At 38.0% G+C, this 22,507-nt stretch overlaps 1 protein-coding gene across 4 annotated transcripts in view; it reads left to right on the top strand.

The window, feature by feature from the left end:
* Window positions 1-22,507, top strand: part of LOC126320747 (serine/arginine repetitive matrix protein 2) — a 171,818-nt gene that overhangs the window by 136,261 nt on the left and 13,050 nt on the right. For all 4 annotated transcript variants that reach the window (XM_049994095.1, XM_049994092.1, XM_049994093.1 and 1 more), the window contains one exon: window positions 17,720-17,847. In XM_049994095.1, coding sequence (XP_049850052.1) covers window positions 17,720-17,847 — 128 coding nt within the window. The remainder of the gene's footprint in view (window positions 1-17,719; window positions 17,848-22,507) is intronic.

The following is a 22,507-nucleotide window of genomic DNA, read 5'->3' as shown; positions in this document are numbered from 1 at the left end:
TGAACGTGCTGGAAAGGTAGGGCGACCGCATACGGCAACCACAGAGGGCAACGCGCAGCTAGTGCAGCAGGTGATCCAACAGCGGCCTCTGGTTTCCGTTTGCCGTGTTGCAGCTACGGTCCAAATGACACCAACGTCCACGTATCGTCTCATGCGCCAGAGTTTACACCTCTATCCATACAAAATTCAAAAGCGGCAACCCCTCAGCGCCGCTACCATTGCTGCACGAGAGACATTCGCTAACGATGTAGTGCACAGGATTGATGACGGCGATATGCATGTGGGCAGCATTTGGTTTACTGACGAAGAAGCTTATTTTTACCTGGACAGCTTCGTCAATAAACAGAACTGGCGCATATGGGGAACCGAAAAGCCCCATGTTGCAGTCCCATCGTCCCTGCATCCTCAAAAAGTACTGGTCTGGGCCGCCATTTCTTCCAAAGGAATCATTGGCCCATTTTTCAGATCCGAAACGTTTACTGCATCACGCTATCTGGATATTCTTCGTGAATTTGTGGCGGTACAAACTACCTTAGACGACACTGAGAACACCTCGTGGTTCATGCAAGATGGTGCCCAGCCACATCGCATGGCCGACGTCTTTAATTTCCTGAATGAATATTTCGATGATCGTGTGATTGCTTTGGGCTATCCGAAACATACAGGAGGCGGCGTGGATTGGCCACCCTATTCGCCAGACATGAACCCCTGTCAAATGTTTCGGGTAATTTCATTCAGAGACTACGCCATATTATTGCTACACATGGTGGATATGTGGAAAATATCGTACTATAGTTTCCCAGACCGCAGCGCCATCTGTTGTTGACAATTGTAACTACTGTAATTTCGAAAGTTTGTCTGCCTGAAAATGTACTGTTGTCCCAAGCATATTGCAACAAACGGTGTATTTCTATCGCTGCTCGTTTAGTTTGTATTGCCGTTTCAAATATACCGGTCATTTTTGAAACACCCTGTAGCTACTGAGCGCACCAACAATGACGTTTACAATAACTTCTCGCTTGACGCAACAATAGAAAGTTTCCACTTCACGATAATGCACGGATTTTTAACATTAAGACTGCTCGTTAATTATTCACCTAGGGAAACAATGATGCAAAATAAAAGTTGTGGAAAGCTAAAAATGCAATCTTGGTCTTAAAATAACTGGTGCACGGATGTTAAAATAAGTAACTCTTTGTTTCTATGCAGTGGCAAAGAGCAAATAAGCCATACTGTCCGAATTCGCACCAGTGTCCGAAATCACCCCGTTTGACGGTATTGTAAAACATTGAATACTTTCAGGAAGTTCAGTTTACAAAGGCATTACATATCATCGTGTCAAAGAATATGGAAACAGAAAATTTGATGGACCTGAGCATGTATAAGAGGTTTTATTAAAACTTAATCCTTACAGTCCTGAATTTTTTCTGGAGGAAGGAAAATTTTAATTCATGTGGTAATGCCATTAGGTGATTTTTAAAATAATTTTAGATGCAAGTTTTATACAAAACATACTTCGTACACTTTGTGTCATTTTGTGGACTAAACTAACTAATTGCGAAATATTCTCTATTGTAATAAATAATAAATTGATCATTCAATAACTACCATGCAGATAAACAATAACGATATTAAATTATACAGTGGAATATAGTGAATCAATCTTATCTGTGTATTCTGGTGGTCATGAGCTGCTACAAGCTGCTGTGCACTGCTACATTGACTTGCTGGTATTTTTATAGTGATGCCTGACAGTTGGCAGCACTTGTGCCTGATGAAAATGTCGAACATTCACAAATGTGTACATCGGATTTCCATTGGGGAAAAAAATACTTGTTTGCAGCTAAGAGACAGTAAAAGGTAATATACATGATTGTAGCCAGAGGGTCTGAAAGAGTTAAAAGGAAGGTCTCCGAAGAGAGAAGAATTGAGTGAGTGTGCCATTCAGATTGTAAAGAGTGTGTTGCTTATTCTTTAGCTCTCTACACTTTCATAGATAGTGCAGCTGAATGTGGCATTCTTAGCATCATTGAAGAAAATCTAGAAAATATAAGTTTGTCATGGAACTTAGTGCCTACAGACAGAGTGCCAGTCATGTTGGGAGAAAAAAATCAGTATTTGTATTGGATTCGAGTGAGAAAATGAAAGTTTCCTGTATTCAATTTGGGCTGATCAGCAGCTTAAAACAATTTACCTGTATATCAGTGAGGAATATAAAGCCAGTCTAGATTTCCCTCTGGATCGATTTCTTTGTTTATACATATGTACATGAAGCCTACCCACCTTATTCTCTGCGATGATGGGTAGGGCACAGTATAAACTACTCACAAGCTTCCACTCACTGTCTACACACAGAGCACATTTGCTGTGAACACATTTGCTGTGAAGCCCTGCCCTAACCAAATTATCAGGGCAGTCATGCCTTTGTTGAGTGGATCACCTGCAGTTTGTCCTAAAACATTCATTCACTGGAGTCCACTGCACAGGATATAATTTGTAATAATAATAATAATAATAATTATAATTATAATTATTATTATTATTATTATTATTATTATTATTATTATTCCACATTCTTAAGTTAAAGAATAACTATTTCAAACAAGTTGCATTTAAACTCAGTTTGTGTATCATTAAAGGTAATGAATATTCCAATTTTTTTCGATTTTCATCCCAGTCATTGCAACTGTGAAATCTTTTAGCATTTTTTTATACATAAACAAAGTTTACTGGTGTAGCTTCAGAGCAAAAGCCATGTCTGCAGGTTGCAAGAAAAGAACGGCATTTTTAAAGCAATAATTCTTGCTATGCTGTTACTGCCTGATATAAAGGCAGACTTTTTTAATATTTTAAAGATATTTTTTTTTAAAAAATGGGCATTGTTAAATGGTTAAAATATTTTATGTAATATGTTAAAATGAATTACATGAAAATGAAAATGAAACACATAAAGAAGAGAGACCAGAGAGTTGTACTAGTAAGAAAAAAATTAGAACAAGAATGTGCACAGCCTTGTGTTAGCATTAATTTATGCATATGAGATTTACTGAAAGTGGTAAGAAAGTTAATTTAAGGCTGTGAAGAAAACTGTGCAGTGATAGCAAATACATCTTGAAGTATTAGTAAATGAAATAAAAAGGATGTAATGAATGATAAACAAATTATATCTTGAGGGTGCAACTTCCAAAGTGGTGTACTCTAAATTAAATGAGAGAATAATGTTGATATAAATAGTTTCTATTTACTATAACTTAAGGAATGTTGAGAGCTGATGACTGTTCTAATTTGGGAAAAGTGAGGTGGTGGGAGTGGGGTGAGAGGATAAATGTCGTGTTAGTATTGTTACTTAGTTGAGTATTGAGGATTATCTTGAGAGACATTCTATCTTTCAGAGGGAAAACAGAAACAGGAAGGGGGAGAATGATAGCTCACAGTCTAACTGTTTGAAACTTTTGGGAAATCTGTCAGTCATTGTGGAATAGAAATGGAGTAAGATTATGATTTTATAATATGCAGCAAAATTTTGCAGTATGTTGACAGGCTGAGCTTTCTGCCAACCAGGTTTCCCTCCTGGAGTTTCCATTGTTTGAGCGTTTTGTCAATAATAGGTCTTGGAGTTTGTAATATACAGCAAATTGTTGACAGGCTTTTGAAAAGTGTGAGAAGCTATTTTCTCTTCATACAAAGTATATGAAAAACCATGTTCTTTTTAGTATTACAGTTCTTTATACATTTAAAAAATTTGCTTTTTCTTAGATAGGGAAACGTAAAGAAATTATTTTTCTTATCCCGATAGTTGCTTCTTGAAACAGTAAATAGCTCTAGAGCAGGGGTGGCCAGCCTTTTTGGCATGCAGGCTAAAATTTTTGAGAGGGGATTTACCTACTTGCTGCATTACCAGTTTTTGTTTTGTGAATGTAAACGAGCAATAAATACACTATGTGATCAAAAGTATCCGGACACCTGGCTGAAAATGACTTAAAAGTTCATGGCGCCCTCCATCAGTAATGCTAGAATTCGGTATGTTGTTGGCTCACCTTTAGCCTTGATGACACCTTCCACTCTTGCAGGCATACGTTCAATCAGGTGCTGGAAGGTTTCTTGGGGAATGGCAGCCCATTCATCACGGAGTGCTGCACTGAGGAGAGGTATCGATGTCAGTTGGTGAGGCCTGGCATGAAGTCGGTGTTCCAAAACATGCCAAAGCTGTTCTGTAGGATTCAGGTCAGGATTCTGTAAAGGCCAGTCCATTACAGGGATGTTATTGTCATGTAACCACTCTGCCACAAGCCGTGCATTATGAACAGGTGCTTGAACATGTTGAAAGACGCAATTGCCATCTCCAAATTGCTCTTAAACAGTGGTAAACAAGAAGGTGCTTAGAACATCAATGTAGGCCTGTGCTATGATAGTGCCACGCTAAACAACAGGGGTTGCAAGCCCCCTCCATGAAAAACATGACCACACCATACCACCACCACCTCGGAATTTTACTGTTGGCACACACACACACACACACACACACACACACACACACACACACACACACACACACACACATTGGCAGATGAAGTTCACTGAGCATTCGCCAAACCCACACCCTGCCATCATATCGCCACATTGTGTTCCATGATTCGTCACTCCACACCCTGTTTTTCCAATGTTTATGCTCCTTACACCAAACGCGTCGTCGCTTGGCATTCACTGGCGTGATGTGTGTCTTACGAGCATTCGCTCAACCATGAAATCAAAGTTTTCTCACCTCCCGCCCAACTGTCATAGTAATTACTGTGTATCCTGATGCAGTTTGGAATTCCTGTGTGATGGTCTGGATAGATGTCTGCCTATTGCACATTATGACCCTTTTCAACTGTCGGCAGTCTCTGTCAGTCAACAAACGAAGTCAGCCTGTACGCTTTTGTGCTTTATGTGTCCCTTCATGTTTCCACTTCATTATCACATTGGAAACAGTGGAGTTGGGCATGTTTAGGAGTGTGGAAATCTTGTGTACAGATGTATGACACAAGTGACACCCAATCACCTTACCTTGTTTGAAGTCCATGAATTCCACGGAGCACCCCATTCTGCTCTCTCACTATGTCTAATGACTACTAAGGTCGCTCATATGGAGTGCCTGGCAGTTGGTTGCAGCACAATGCACCTAATATGAAAAACATCTGTTCACCACGTAAGTGTTTCCAACTAATGAAATAAATTTTTAAATTATGTTTGTAAAATGCTGGATATTTCTTCTTATCCAAATATTTTTTATGGAACTCTTCCAAACCAACCTAATTAAATTTCTCTTTTAACTCTGAGTCACAGAGCATTTTGCAGCATTCCATTTGTAAATGTCCCAGTAGTGAATTCATTTCCATGGAGAACAGCATAGCAAATACAGAGAAAAGCAGACAATGATTCTTAAAATCTTGAAATCAGTTTTCAAATTTGTATTTCAAGTCAGATATCAAAGAAGCATATTTAATCTCTGCCACATTGTGATGTCCAATTGCTTTGACAATGTAGGAAAATGTGTTTTGTTCGTAACTGTTTTTCCCAAAGCCCAAGTTTCATTTGGAATGCAGGAATGAGGTCATGCATGACATTAATGACCTGATCTTTTCCCGGGATTCGAGTACTTACATCATTTAGGTGACTAGTTACCTTGACCAAAATTGGAAAGCCATTCTTTGTTCTCAAACTCTGGGAGTCTCTTTGACTTGCTTTCAAAGAATGTTTGTATTTCTTGCTTCAGATGACACACTCTTTTCAACATTTTCACATGGGTTAGCCACCTGACTGTTAAATGTTGGTTGCACATTGCCGAGGTGAACTAATTTTCTTCAAGATGACTCACTAGCTTTTCTGAATAAATCCAACATAGCGATTTTTTTCAAGCAGGAATATAGACAAAAATCAAATGGTAGTTGAATCAATAAACTGAGGTATTCCTGTTGTAATCCTATTGTAATTGGATATGGTATGTAAGGTGCTTGATGTAATTCTCTTTTGGCGTTTTACGTGTAATAAAGTTGATTTTTTTCTTTCATATGAAACAGTACTGCAGGCCAAAAATTAGCACCCCACAGGACACATATGGCAATCGGTCCGTGATTTGGCCACCGCTGCTCTAGAGCCTTCATGAATAAAATATTAGGTATCACTTAGTTCATTTTATGTTTGTTCCACAACAACAACAACAACAACATTGAAAGACAAGGCTAAGTTCACACAATGGAAGTCGGATGCACATTTTCAAATCATACAGTTAGATATCTGACATTTGACTTACAACAACCAATCATATGCACATGTGTTAATGAAGGATTCATGGAAGAAATCTCTAGATGCAGATGAACACTCATTGATGCCTTTTTAGAAAGGTGGGTAGCACCCATGTGCTGTTCAGTGGTTCATGTGTTTCTGTCATGACCAGATCTTTTTTTTTTTTTTTTTTTCCTCTCCAAAGAATAAGTGAAATGGAGGCGAGAATGTCGACATTGACAAGTATAAGAAAGACCATCATGTTGGAATATATTGTCAAAATTGTGCTCAAATAATATTTTGCGATGGCAAGCTTGGGAAGAATTGGTTTTGATTTTTCGTGAGGGAAATAACCCAAGAAAACAAATATAGGTAAGAGAAACTATGTTGTTAACAAGTACACTTCTGTTCATATAATATGGTCTGTTCAATTCTACCTTCATTAAAAAAAAGTTGGTAAATTTAGCCAGAACATTGTCCACTGATGAAGTGGCTCAGCCGTCGTGAGTGTCATTTATACCTGTGAGATTTTCTTCCAAGAAGTGTTCGTATTTAAATCCATCACTCATGCCAACATAGTTGTTAAGTACTGCAGTAACTTTCAAAAGTTGTTTATCGCAATCTGCACTGACACGTAAAGGGCAATGGGTAGTATTCTCCACTTATTACGTGCTATATCAAAAATAAACCAACACACAGGGGTGCTAAAGTCAGCCGATAGTTAAATATCTTTCTTTTCATAAGTCAGCTGCTTTTTGCTATAGAGTTTCAATAAATTTTCCATCAACCCAAATGCTTCATCACCTGTGATCATGTAAAGAAGTGCCATATCGTGGTTTTCTGTTTAAGGCCTTTATTTCAGTGCACTGCAGTTCCTTTTCTAAATCCTCGCATGAACGAAAAAATGGCTGACATCGAAATAAGTGTCCAAGGAATAGAAAAGCAACTGAAATCACTCAACAGAGGAAAGTCCACTGGACCTGACAGGATACCAATTCGATTCTACACAGAGTACGCGAAAGAACTTGCTCCCTTCTAACAGCCGTGTACCACAAGTCCCCAGAGGAACGGAAGGTTCCAAATGATTGGAAAAGAGCACAGGTAGTTCCAGTTTTCAAGAAGGGTCATCGAGCAGATGCGCAAAACTATAAGCCTATATCTCTGACATTGATCTGTTGTAGAATTTTAGAACATGTTTTTTGCTCGTGTATCATGTCATTTCTGGAAACCCAGAATCTACTCTGTAGGAATCAACATGGATTCCAGAAACATCAATCTTGTTCATGAGACCCAGAAAATATTAGATACAGGCTCCCAGGTAGATGCAATTTTCCTTGACTTCCGGAAAGCGTTCGATACAGTTCTGCACTGTCGCCTGATAAACAAAGTAAGAGCCTACAGAATATCAGACCAACTGTGTGGCTGGACTGAAGAGTTTTTAGCAAACAGAACACAGCATGTTGTTCTCAATGGAGAGACGTCTACACTCTTTCCGGCAGTCATTCTTCCTGCGGTCCATATGCGACTGAACAGGAAAGGGAGGTAATGACAGTGGCACATAATGTGCCCTCCGCCACACACCGTTGGGTGGATAGCGGAGTATAAATGTAGATGTAGGTATCCTAAAAATTTTCGATGTGTTTTTCATATAGAATGGAATTTCTGAAAATTCATGAGTCGCTTTGTTTTCCATAAGCCTGAATGCCCCCACAAATAAAGTGATAGGCAGTCACAAAGAGGGGAAAAAAATGTTCATAAGACCTTAAATTTTCTGGGTTTTGTATTCTGGCGTGATTATCATCTAAAGCTCCAATGCAATGAGGAAATATTGCATACAGTTCAAATCCATGAGATATATCAATCCATTTTTCTTCATTTGGTATTAGCATTCTAGTGTCTTTTGATTTCATCCAGATACCTTTGCATGATTGAAGAATTATCCCAGATATAGTTGATTTTCCAAATTTATGTGGATAGTGTATTGTCACCACTGAAAAAACCCTTGTGAGACACATGAAGCAGAAACAGTCTGTGAAAGAGTGACTACAGCACTAATGTACACTACAGCACTAATGTACTCTACCGCTCGATCATCTGAACTCTCTTGAATTTTGATCACGCTTTAGCATTTGTCACTGCAGATTGCATCTGAACTTAGTGAAGTTGGTTGTACTGTTAACTGTTTTATATTTTAGTGACTAAAGAGCCACAGAGTGTAGTATTTCTGTGGTTGAAAATTTTATTTGGAAAATGTGGTTTCTTTTCATCTAGTATAGAACTGTACCTGTTTATTCCTCCATCTTAGAGGGAGGAATGTGAGACTGAAATAAATGTCACACAATGTGAGCCTTATCAAGTGGCAAAAACAAACCCCAAAAAAGATTTGCAAAACTGGCTCCAAGGAATAGAAAATGGGAAAGAATTCACATTGATTATGCTGGAACATTGTAAAAAGCGTCCATTGTTGAAGAAGACTAACTGGGGAGCAGAGAACAAGCAAGATGCTCTACAGAAAATTCTGATTACTTATCACCCAATGCCAAATCCGATAACTGGAAAATCACATGCTGAACTGCTACGTGATTATCAGCCCAGGATCACTTTTTACTGATTGTTCCATCAAAAGAGGGGCAAAGTCAAAGAAGAGTTTAAAGTTCCAGGTTGATGATCAGGTGTATGCCAAAAATTACTCAGTTTGTCAAGTGTATCATCGTGAGCAGTGTGAAAGAGCCACATGTAACTGACAAAATGCATCAAAACCAACTCTTAAAATCCAGCATCTGGAAACTGACAAAAAACATCAAAACCAACTCTTAAAATGCAACATCTGGAAGAATAATGGGCAACGCAGAACTGAAGATGAATGGTACTTAATTTGACTGCATCCTGAACCAGCAATAGAACAGGAAGAAAATGGACATAGGATACTTTACAGACTGAACCAGAAATGAAATGTACGTATACCCTATTTGGCTGGGAGTCCCCTTGTGGGGAGTCCAGCGGCTTGGTTCAAATCTCTTCATTTGATGCCACTTCAGCAACTTGTGCATCAGTGATGGTGAAATGATAATGAGCGCGCGTCCACACACACACACACACACACACACACACACACCTGAATGGAGAAAATCCCCTACCCAGCTAGGACCCCTTGATCAAGAGTCAGCAATACGAAACACACGACTATAAGCTACTGATGTAGAAGCAGAAAACACAAAGATTGAGGGGCCACCTACGAAACTTAAGAGATCAACAAGAATGCCTTAAAATGCGGTTCACTACAGTCCGCCCTCAAATTAACTGGGGAGGAAATGTTGTATTTGAACTTTTATATAGTTTAAGAGAATTTCCATGCATATATGGAACCATCATGACTTTCAGTTTTGTGTCAGTTGTTATTTTGCTATATTCTGTAGGTTACAGTTTCATTGTACAGTATTACATCTGTTTTGTTTTAATAATGTGTATATTAATATACCGGGTATTTCAAGGATTATAATTATGAGATCTCTAACCAAGTAACATATTAAACACTGTAGTGGGAACTTTGCTGTGTAGCTTGTCATTTCCACTAAATAAAAACAACAGCCTCAAACATATAAAATTGTGTTATAAAACTGAGAGGCTTTTTAGTGAAACACTGGAAATATTTATTTGTTATGAGCACCTACAGTCTCCTACAGAGTGAGGTGACACACTAGTTAAAAGATTGACTTTCACATTTTGATGTAACAGATTTAACAGCTCCATCTGGCACCCTAGATTTCGGTTATTTTTGGTTTCCCATAATGCTATAGGTGAATGCCAGTATGGTTTCATTAAATCAGTGATTACTAGCCACCTGAAAATGTAACATCCATTTTTGGAGGAATTCTTATCTGTGTTTGGCAAATTGTAATTTTTTTTTTACTTGTAAATGATTAGATGCATACTTTTAAAAGATTATCACTCTTTGTGTCTGAAGAAGCTTTTATTTAAATTGACTGTTAAAAAAAGGTGGTGATTTGAGAGCTTTTAGATGGGAATGTTTGCTTTTGCAAAAACTTCCAACAGCTTATGGTTGGCTGTGGGGCTTGATGGGAATTAGTATGCACATGTGCCTTGTTATCAGCCATTTGCACATGAAAATATCACGGTGCAGCATGCCTTAGTGTATAGCGCTTGCGAAAGTCTACTGTGCAAGAAATAACGGCCCAACTGCAACTCAAAAGAAGTTTGCGAATGAGTTCAAGCTGAAGACATCAGGTCCAAGTGTGCTAACAATCAAGAATTTGATTTGCAAGTTTGAGAGAATGGGCAGTGCTCGTGACGACAGTGCTCGTGACGACAGTGCTCGTGACGACAGTTGTCTAAAACTGGTGAAAATGTCTGAAAACATCGAGAAGACGTGCTGTGTTTCAAACCAGACCCAGGAAATCAGCCAGACAAGCTTCACAACAGGTGGAAATCAACCGGGAGACACAAATTTTTGTTGTAGGTCTGCATCTCTTCCCGTACAAAATTCAAATCAATCAGTCAGTAAGCCCCAGGGCCATGGAACAGTGGTTGTGTTTCGCCAACGCTATTGTCCACAGAATTGACAAAGAGGACTTTGATGTGAATATGGTTTGGTTTAGCAATGAAGCCCACTTTCATTGGAATGTGTTCATCAGTAAGCAAAATTGGCCCGCTTGGGGGGGACTGAGAATCCACATTTTGCAATCGAGAAGTCTCTTCACCCTCAGTGGGTGACTGTGTGGTGTGCAATGTCCTCTCACGGAATAATTGGTGCAATATTCCTTGATGGCACGGTGACTACTGAACTGTATGCAGAGGTTTTGGATCTGGATACAATTCACTGTGAAATGAGTACGAAATGGTATTTCTTAGGTAATTTCGGATTTTTTCAGTTTGAGACAATTCGCATCTGTATTCGCATTTATCTAAATGCAGATTTTTCATGTCCCTGGTGAGTACTAATTCCTTCTCTATTTTGTTCAATCCATGTTAGCACTCAATGTTGACACAAGCAGACTTCTTGGGACATGTTAAAAAGTGCTAGAGTAGGTAGCACTGTTGTGTTGTTGTTTGTACAATCTTACGAGTTCAGCTCCATGACTGCAGCTGAGAATGGAACTTCTGTAATAACTCCTGGGCCTAGAGGACATTTACATTTGTCCCTAATATTGTACTGTCGCAGTATTTTATCTTGAGCATGCACCTGACCTGTATTTCTGTATATATAAGTTCTCAACTGTGGACAAAAAGAGAAGATCAGGAGATGCTCCAGAGGTTTGAAATCTGATAAACAGTCAATCCAGTTTCTTGACCAATGTGCTGGAGCGTTGTAGTAACAAAATATTTCACAGTGACATCCATCTTAAAAAAACTTACTCGATCTACCTGTACGAGACATATCACTGTAAGCTTTGTTCATAACCGCTACTCATCCAGTAATTGGTCAGCATACATTATCTTATCATCATGAATACAATAACATTTGGTGGAAGTGGTTGGGGGTGGAATTATGCAGCAAAAAAGCTGAAACTATGTTTTACGAGTGGATGCTGAAAAATAGTGCCTCTGAATTTTTTTATGTGAAAAATCTTTAGCGATTTAAATAAAACAAATGTTATTAACATTCTACAGCTTCATTCTTTGTGTCTACGTATTTATATCTCAACATAGTCATCCTGGCAACGAACACATTTCTCCCAGTGAGACCAGTTTGTTGATACTATCACTGTAGAATTTTGACTTTGTTATGTTAATTATTTTTTGGTGCTAAGTCTTTTTTCTGTCAGTTTATACTGACAAAAATTACAGATAAATTTTAAAAAATATCTAGTAGTGGGTATTGTCAGCTCTTGGCTCCTAGAGAACAGGTTATTTCTCAACTGTGACAAGACCCACAGTTTATATGGTTTCTGGCACACAACTCTGTACAAGCAAAATTTTAGTGTCACTGGATGACCAAATAATCAGTAATGTCAGTCATTTTATTTTAATTTTGACAAAAAATAGATGTGAACATTTTCTTGGCTGTATCACATTCAGTATCTCTTGTAGAAACTTAGTACTGTGGTCTATAATGATGAGAATAATCTGCACTGTCACTGACATTGAAATCTAAAAGCTTATTGTCATTCTGTTATCTCCAATAATATACTATATAAAGCACTGTGCTTCCACAAAGAATATTTTTAACCCAGGGAAGCAAGATTCGGAACATTCAGGCCATTCTGAATTTTTCATGATAGCAATATGACAACCTGTGCGTGCGTGCGTGCGTGCGTGCGTGCGTGCGTGCGTGCTTGCGTGTAGTCTCATATGGTATTTGTTTTTGATAATATTAACTGCAGAATTCACTCAACAAAGAGTTGACAGAAAAATAATTTTCACTGCATTAACACTTCCTTAATCCTCGTGGAGAAAATTGTGCACTATCCTGCAGGTTCCATTATCAAGAGGATTCCAGCAGAACTTTAATATGTGGCTAATACATCCAGCTATTCGAATTTAAGTTGAAAGGCTTTTTTGAGGCACATTCATTTTATTCCACACAAGAGTTTATCACAGTAGTTTACACTTTTATGCTGTGCATTATTTATTTCTATGTACTATCAGAAATATTGTGTTTTGAGGTAATTTTTAAGTTTTTGTCAGCCTTCAGTGAGTTCTGTATTGATTCATTTCTTGATTACATGGCTTTTGCTCAAATGGCCATATAGAACTTGAGAAATTAGTGAATGAAACTGGATGATGCACATCAGCAAACTTGTTTCAAGTTCAGTGCATAACTTTATTATAATGTCTGTATACTCTCAAAAATCTGCAGAAGTTGGTTTTATCATTCCCAAATTTTGCAGCTGATGTCATCCAGAAATTCCTTGATGTGCTGATGGATTATATTCTTTTGCTTGCATAGCATTCATTATATTTAGCAAGTGGGAAACCAAATAAATTTTTCCGTTGAATTGTGCAGTGTACAGGGCAAACATGCACGTCAAAATTGTTCAGTTTGCTTTCATACTTCCAATTAATGTTTTCTGAAAACCAGACCAAAAAAAAAACTACCTCCTGTGCTGTGGCAGTAAGTTCAAAGGGTTGGTTAGAGAGAGAGAGAGAGAGAGAGAGAGAGAGAGAGAAATGCTGTTTGTGATATTTGTTGTTAGTTATTTTTCTACATCTGGTAACTCGTCATTTAAGTACATTACAGCTGTTAACAATAGAATTCAAAATGACAGTGAGCTTACAAAAAATGTATTTGATTCTCACACCAGTCTTCTCCTAGGTGACCTGTGTCCAGCCAATAAAGAAGCATTGTTTAATGAAATCATACCAGTAATGCAAGTTTTCCAACCTAAAGTCACAATTTTTATTCAAACAAAAGTGGATTTCTTTCATACTACTGCTGTCAATTACAAATAATTTTATCAGTTTAAATGATAATGTTTTGACAGACTGTCTTATAGGTCAGTAGCTATTGTCTTCATTTCATCACGGACATATTTATCAAATCTGCCACATGATTTTCTGCACAGTATTGATCTAAAGTGAATTTACTACTGCTGTTTAGTATTTTATTGCACACTGAACATTTTGCGTAACCATTCATTTCCCTGCATGTTGCATTAAAAGTTGTTGGTGAATCTTTAGTCATTGCTACTTGTTTGCCTGCTATCTCTAATTGGATTTAAAATCTTTGATGCAACAGCTAACATGTATAAGAGCTGCGGAATATTATTAGTCTGGAATGTATGATGACAAACACATTTAGTCTGGTCGTATTGGAGGTGGTGTGCCATTACCTTCCCCTGACCTTTGAATTGATTCACTCAATCAGTTATTGGGGATCTGCAGATCATCACGGACTCTTAAACTGCAGTGCAGCTTGTGTGTGTCTGTGTGTGTGTGTGTGTGTGGGAGGGGGGTTCATATCATTGCCAGAACTGAAAGAAGTTAGAAGTTAGTAACAGAAAGAAAAATCATTGGGACAAGTAGCGATAGAACCCTAGACCTGTAGATTTGTAGTCTGACATTCATCCACTGAGCCACTCATTTAAATGCGCTACAGTAATTAACATTAATATTTCACCACAAGTGGAAGATGACACCTGACCTTCGTGTTTCTTTATGGTGCCAAAAATACACCAATGAAGCACATCATTAAGACCACCTGCTTAATAGCTTTTTTGTCTGTCTTTGGAACAAAACACATCACTGACTTTGCGTATCAGGGAGCCAAGGGTTTCTTGGTAGGTTTGTGGATGTATGTGGCATTAGACGTCGATACACAGGTCATGTAACACGTAAGTAATTGGCTGCTGATCTGCGTACAGGGTGTTGGCGCTCGATAGCGACATAGATGGGTTCCACAGGATTTACGTCAGTCACATTTTGTCATTGGGACATCAGTGTGAGTCCACTATAATACTCCTTAAACCTTTTCAGCATGGCTCTGGCTCCAAGAGACAGACAATTACACTGCTGAAAGATGACCTCACCATCGAGGAAGGCATCAAGCATGAAGGGATGCAGGTGGTTCACAGCAGTCAGTGTATGTTTGATAACTACCGCAGGTCCTATGCAGGCACAGGAGAATGTCTCCCATAGCTTGCTCCCAGCAACCTACATCCATGGCACCCTGCACATTTTGAGCCGCCCTTCACCTCGATAATGGCATTTGTGGAGATGACCATTGACATAGTGTAGCAGAAATGTGATTCAGTGGGATTATCCCAAAGAGCCAGCAAGTTTCCATTGATCAACAGTCAAATCCCAATGGTCCTGTGCCCACTGCAGTTGTCATTGAAGGTGTGATTGGGTCAACATGTGAACATGTAGGGATGCTCTGCTGTGGATCTGTGTGTTCAACTATGTACAGTGAATGGTGTACTCTGAAACACTTCTGCATGCAACAGCATTGTGCTCTGTATTCAGAGATGCCACATCTCACCATCTATCCTACTTTACAGAGCAGACAAGCCTCCAAAACCTGCATCCTGTGAAGAGTCGTGGACGTCCAACCATTTAGTGCCCAGTGACAGTTTCACAGTCCTTCTACCTCTTTCCATAGATGCTCACAACAGTAGCATGTGAACATTCAAACAGCTTTGCTGTTTTCAAGATACTTCTTCACAGGCTCTGTGTGATAATAATCTGGCCTTTGCCAAAGTCACTTATTTCAATGGATTTTCCTATTTGCAGCTCATATCTGCTCGTGTCTGCTCCACTTGCATACTTTTATTACTGCATCATGTGCCAAAATACCACCAGGTAGGATCCAACATCGAGGCCAACAGTGGTCATAATGTTTTGGCTCATCAGTGTATGATGTATGTGCTCACCACAAATACAATATAAAATGTGAAACATAACAAACTCCACCTAATGATATGACACAACTGTAACTGTAGTAGACAAATGAAATTAACAGATGTAGAAAATTGTTGTTATGCAAGGGTTGGAACTTTAATAGTGGCAACTATTTATTTACAGCTTGTACAATATAGATACTTTTTCAGAGTTTTACTGACCTTCAAAGTAGTCATCAGCATTAGCATTGTGTATAACCCATTCCCAGCAATGTGGAAGTCGTAGGATACTCTTAGCAGTGCCAGTTGTGTTGACAGTTAGAGTGGCACGGTCTATTGCCAAACGAATTTGTAGCAGTTCTGAAGCGAATGCTGTGAAGTTTTTACTTCAGTTTAAAAATAGAGTTGAACTTACGAGGGCTTACATCAGGGGAGCACCGTAGGTGGTATAGCACTTAGCAGCCCTATCAGTCAAACAAATCAGTAACAGCTTGCACTGTATGTGCTTGAGCATTGTCCTGCAAAATGATGGTCAGGTCTTGCAGAAAGTGTATCACTTCTGTCTCTATGCTGTTTATTTTTGGGACACAACATACGACCAGCTTAGAGACAGAAGTGATACACTTTCTGCAGGACCTGACCATCATTTTGCAGGACAATGCTCAAGCACATACAGTGCAAGCTGTTACTGATTTGTTTGACTGATGAAGCTGCTAAGTGCTATACCACGTAATGCACTCCCCTGACCTAAGCCCTTGTGAGTTCAACTCGATTTCTAAACTGAAGGAAACACTTCATGGCATTTGCTTGAGAAGTGCTACAAATTTGTCGGGCAATAGACCATGCCACTTGAACTGTCAACACAATTGGCACTTCTAAGAGTATCCTATGACTCCCACATTGCTGGCAGTGGGTTACACACAATGCTGGTGACTAATTTGAAAGTCAGTAAAACTTTGAAACACACATATATTTTGTATGAGCTTTAAATAAATAGTTGCCACTATTAAAATGCCAACCCTCATAGATCATATAAAAAACCAGTGTTTTACTGACAGACTAATCTGTTTAAACAGGGAAAGACCTCTGTGGCTCTCTCTTTTAACATATATAAGTAAGTTTTGCTGCAAAGAACTTTCAAGGACACTGCAAAAGAAAGACAGCAATAAATGTAAAGATAAAAACTAAATGCTGGTTGTGTGGAATTATTGCTATTGAAGTAAACAATCAAAAAGTGTCGTTTCACTGGCAGCATTGGTAATTATGGAATAAGTTTTATACATATTCATAAGAATTAATATGTTTCTGCTTCAGTTGCAATTAATTTATGTTTAGTAAAACTGGCAGGCATGAATAAGTGTCGTGAATTCTCATTGTATTGCATTGTGTCTTAAATTGTATTTCATTTGACTTTAAAAATGACTTGTTTGAATTTAAAACAGTTTTATATCATAAACTAATCTTCTGGTTACCTCATTAGAATGAAGACCCTATGATTGAAGTAAATTTCACATCTGTTGAAATCTTGCTGTAAGATAACATCAACAATGTCGTTGTTTTGAGCTGCCGGATCTTTGTTAATCAGTTTCTCTTACATACACTCTACGCTTTCATCCATGTATGATCCCTTTAACACAATTTTTATTCCCACATTGTAAGTGTGTGATCTAATTGAAATGTTTAGACGATTTATTAATCATTGTCATAGTCTAACAACAGATTCATCAGCCAATATAACTAAGCTACAACTAAAATAGAACCTGTGTCATAAAATGAAAATTTTGGAATTGTTTGCTGTTGATGTCCCCGTGCATAAAGACTTTTTCAGCAGTCTAGACAAAATTTTCTCAATCGGTTGCTCAGTCGCAGTCTTAATACTTGCTAAATCTATTCAATATGTTGTGCAGTACTGAATGTAGATACAAATAGGAAAATCTGCTATGGCATCATTAAATTAAAAATTGAGTGTGAATCATTGATACTGTAGGGACTTTGGCCTACAAATACAATACCTAAAGGTCATGTATGGATTTAATTTGTGCTTGTTAGATGGTTTCCTTTGAACATACAGAAAAATACAACGATTTTGAGTATTTTTAACTTTTAAGTGTGAAGGACTGGAAAATGACATAATACTGAATTTATGTATTTTGTTTCAGATATGTCATAACAGATCTGGGGAAATAAATCCAAAGAAAATAAGTGCACTTGTGGATGCATATGTTACAAAGTACAGATACCTGAAGAAGAAGCAGCAACTTGGTTCCCAGAGAAAACAGTCAAAACCGTAAGTTAAAACTTGAATTTGACTTTTAATACTGGTTTTTTACCAAATATCATGAAGTAGTATATTTTTGATCAAGTAATGAATGTGCATGTCCTTGTAAATTAATATTTGTGATTGTTAATGGAATGGAATCAAGTGTGCTTTTAATCAAAGCTGTAATTTGGCCGTCGAGGATAACTGTAACTGTGTATAGTAGTGCATGCAAATTTTCTTACATAATGCAGTTGGATCATTCCTTGTCAAATTGCCTTATTTTGGAACATTTTCCTGTTCGACCATCATGGATTTTGATGTAATTTTACGTGAACATTCACACAATTCTGATTGCAAATTGGTAGTTTAACATTCATCAAAGTAATACTGACTAAGATAGTCACTTGTTTGACTCGTGCATGACTGCACAGTGAGAGCGTGAATTTCTGGTGACCTAGAGCTGTTAAATATTTAGGTTAATATTTTGTTGAAAGAAATGAAATTTGGCTGTCTTGTACAACTTTATACTATCTCTCAAGAATAGCAATGAAAAGAATTTTATGAAACATATTCAGTCAGATAATTTTGAACAAAATCACCCCCCACCCCCGCCAAAAAAAAAAAAGAAAAGAAATTGGCACCCAAAAACATTTCGATGTTTGGTTTCCTACATCTCAGGGACTAAAGGTATGATGAATGTGAAACATGTTGTGTAGTAACCAAAGCACACAAGGTTCTCAAGTATAAAGTTTAATTTATATATTTGAATAGATTTTGCAAAAAACAGTGTTCTGTAAAATTTTTCAAACTGGGTTCATTAGAAAGACCATGGTTGTAACCACCAAAAACGGTGTTTTTGATTGCCCAATGCAAACTAACAATGCCAGATAATTTGAATAAAAACTGGGAGCAGAAACGGCAGCATGAAAAAATGTAAACTATGGAGCATGCTGAACATGATACTTATTGCACAATAGGTCGGTAGCACAAGGATGTGGAATACAAAATTTCATTCACCCACTGTTTTCCAAGAATCGACAGATTTGTTAAAAACACACGGAAGCAAACTAGCTAGGAAAGTCACATTGCAAATAAAGTTTTAAATTTGGCTTCTTACATCTTGTTGATGAAAGGCATGATAAACATGAAACTTTCGTCACAACAACATAGTAATATAAGATTTTCCAATTTAAAACTTTATTCGCAGTGTGACTTTCCTGGCTAGTTTGCTTCAATGTGTGTAGTATTGATAGCCCATGTTGGAAATTAAACACACAGTTCTCAGAGTGCTAAAAACACGTTTCAAATGAGACTGGTTTACTAGGTTTAAAGCCATAATAGAAAATGGTATTTGTAAAAGAAGTGTCGAATACACCCTATTTTCACCGTTTCCCCAAAATTGTCACCTTTTTGACAAATTTGTAGATTTTTGGAAAATAATAGGTGAATAAAATTTCATATTCCAAATCCGCATGCTACTGACCTATTCCGTATGTTTTTTGGCAGTTAAGACCATGGTCTTTCTAAAGACGCCAATTTGGAAAGTTTTATAGAATACAGATTTTTGCAAAATCACATAAAAAATAAAGCATTTTTGATCTCGTTACAAAACCTTCCAACTTGCACTTCTTTCATTCAGCATTGGAAAGAGGTACATAAATGAAACTTTATATTTGAGAACCTTGTGTGGTTAGGTTACTACGTGCAAAGTTTTACATTCGTCATACGTTTAGTCTGCGAGATGTAGTAGGTGGTTGCATTAATTTCATAGCGTTTTTGCTTTGCTCATTGGTATGACGGTTGCTTTGTGTTTATTTATTATTAATACCATTATTTTTTATTTGTAGTTCACTGTTGCTATTTGAGTTTAGATATTGTCATTTGGTGATAGTGAGTGTAGCTGTGGATGCTAGAAAATGGAATGCCAAGTGGAGAAGTAGGAACATTAGTGACATTCTTCTGGTTGAGTTCAAGAGAGGCACGACAGCGGCAGAGACCGGCAGAAACACTTCTGCCATGTATGGGGATAATGCTATTGGACAGAGCATAGCAAGGAAGTGGTTTTCTCATTTTAAGGAGGATCGTTTTGAGATTTGTGACTCTCCACATTCAAGAAACCCTTTGGGGTTTGATAAAGATCATGTAAACACATTACTCCACAGTGATCTACATCATTTTACTTGAGAACTGGTAGTTGAGATGAATTGTGATCATTCCCATATTGTGACATTTGCGTGCAATGGGGAAGGTTCAAAGATCGGGTGTATGGGTGCCAAATTCACAAATATCAGTGGGTGGTGGCTGTATATGCATCTCTGTGTGCTTTTCATCAATTTAACACCACCAACCATTCCTATCCTGTATCATTACTGGTGATGAGAAATGATGTTTTTATGTTAACAGAAGGAAGAGAAAAGAATGGTTGAGCCCAAACAAAGCAGTAACTCACTGTAAAAAGACCTATGTGCATCCACAAAAGATAATGTTATGCATCTGGTAGAACAGCGACGGTGTGGTGTACTACAAATTGCGTCCCCAATGTGTAACTGTCACTGGTGACATTTATTGTTAACAACTGAGATGTCTTGTAGACACAATCCAAGAACAACAACCAGAAAGACTGCATGAAGTAATGCTACTTCACAATATCGCCCATCTATATTCAGTTAGACTGACAAGAAAAACAGTGTACAGGGGTGGGTTTGGGAAGTCATTCCACACCCACCTTATTCACCTGATCTTGAGCCCTCAGATTTTCACCTTTTCCACTCTCTATTGAACAACCTTCAAGGAACTTCCTTTCTGGATGAAAATATGCTCCGAGCATGACTCAAGAAGTTCTTTGCCTCAAAACCACCTGATTTTTACAGTTACGGGATCTGAAAGTTACCTCAGCATTGGCAGACTGTTGTAAATAGTAATGGTCTTCTCATTATTATTCTTAAGAGAACACACAAATGTGCACAAAATTGCCTTATTTCATTCAACAAAATATTGCCCGAGAAATAACAGCTCAAAGTTGCCAGAAAATCGCTCTCTCTATGCGCAAAGTTGTGCATGGAGTCAAACAAGTGACTCTGTCTTTGTCAGTATTACTTCAACAAGCATTAAATTTTAACATTGTTCATTGGAGATGTGGGTGATTGTTCACATAAAATTTCAACTAAATCTTTGATGTTCGAGGAGGCTGGCGTTGGTGAGTTGGCATGGAATGGCACTGACTAACAAACGCATTTATAACTGTCATGAGGTGAACATACTGCAGCAACTGAGGTCCAGAATAGTGCTTGTGGTGGTGGTGGTGGTGGTGGTGGTGGTGGTGGTGGTGGTGAGGGTGTGAAAAAGAAGTATTAATGGTAACAACACTAAAAAGAGCACAAACTGAAGTTTTTGAATCCATATTTCAATATTTAAGGCACTTTCCTGATACCAGTTTGATTTTGACATGCATCATCTAGGATAGGCTGTTCCAGCTTGTCCACGTGCCAGGAAGCAGCTGGGCAGGCATGAGCATAGGTGGGCAGGCAACTGATGCGCAGGCAGTCTTGTAGTCGGGCCATAGTGTATACAGTCATACTACACTGACCAAACACAGGCAGCCGGCAGTAGGCAAGCAGGCCACACATGGGCAAGGCGCATGCATTCAGACCGTCTAGTGGGAAGCCTACACTATTGGCTCTTGCCCATGAATATGCTTAAGGGTGGACATGGGCTCTTTTGCCACCATAGGGCGTGCTTTGGAATGGTCTGAACTAAAAGATGCAGTTGATATGCCTTGTGTGTGTGTGTGTGTGTGTGTGTGTGTGTGTGTGTTTGTTTTTACATTCGAACTCTTTCTATTTTAATAGAAGTTCTCGTATAAAGATATCTGCTGGTTGTCGAACTGTGAAGAATATAAAAGAAATAACAGTGTCATGTTTATATCTGTGCGGAGGCTGTGTCGGTTCTTGATGCTTACATTTCCTGCTGTCAAGTAATTATTTGATGTGTTTGAAAGACTTCCATGTGAGCTGTGGCGTATGCTGTTAGAGAAGATCAGTGCCTTGAATGGTTTATGCATCTGGTAGTAAAAATTATAGGTCGTATTCTGTATAGATGTTTAACTAGTCAATTGCAGCAAAGCAGAGATTAATATCAATACTTTAGGAATAGCTGAGAAGAAAACCTTGTGTAACTGAAACGAACTGTTGGTGTAATATTTTTTGTAGGCTGATCGACAAGATGTTCTTTCTTATCTCTAGGCCGTCTACAAACACACAAAGTAACCGCCTGTGAGGTTGAAATTTTTGTTTGTTTGTAGATTTGTGTCTCTCAGGTTGTAGATCCCACTTTAGCTTATTGTTAGTCATTTCATGAAAGATGAAGTTCTTTATGTTTGACGTCATATGTTTGTTTTTATGCAGTTGGAGGAAATTAGGTAAGGTAAGGTGTCCTAAAGCTGATGGTGTTGTTTTCCTGTTATACACTTCCATTTTGAGTTAGAAAATAACTTTGACAAACAGCACTTTTGGACTGAAAACAAATGTGCACACAGTTCCAGAAAGTTTGTCACGTTTATAAAGATACTGACTTTGTATCCACTAAATTTGTGTTACATAAACACAAAATTGTGCTCTGTCTGATAGATTATTCATTATCATCATATTTATTGTAGGAAGATAATTATTAAGCATTCAGTATAATCCAT

The sequence above is a fragment of the Schistocerca gregaria genome, unplaced genomic scaffold (assembly GCF_023897955.1).
Source record: "Schistocerca gregaria isolate iqSchGreg1 unplaced genomic scaffold, iqSchGreg1.2 ptg000743l, whole genome shotgun sequence".
NCBI lineage: Eukaryota > Metazoa > Arthropoda > Insecta > Orthoptera > Acrididae > Schistocerca > Schistocerca gregaria.
This window is presented reverse-complemented; position numbering and strand designations above follow the sequence as displayed.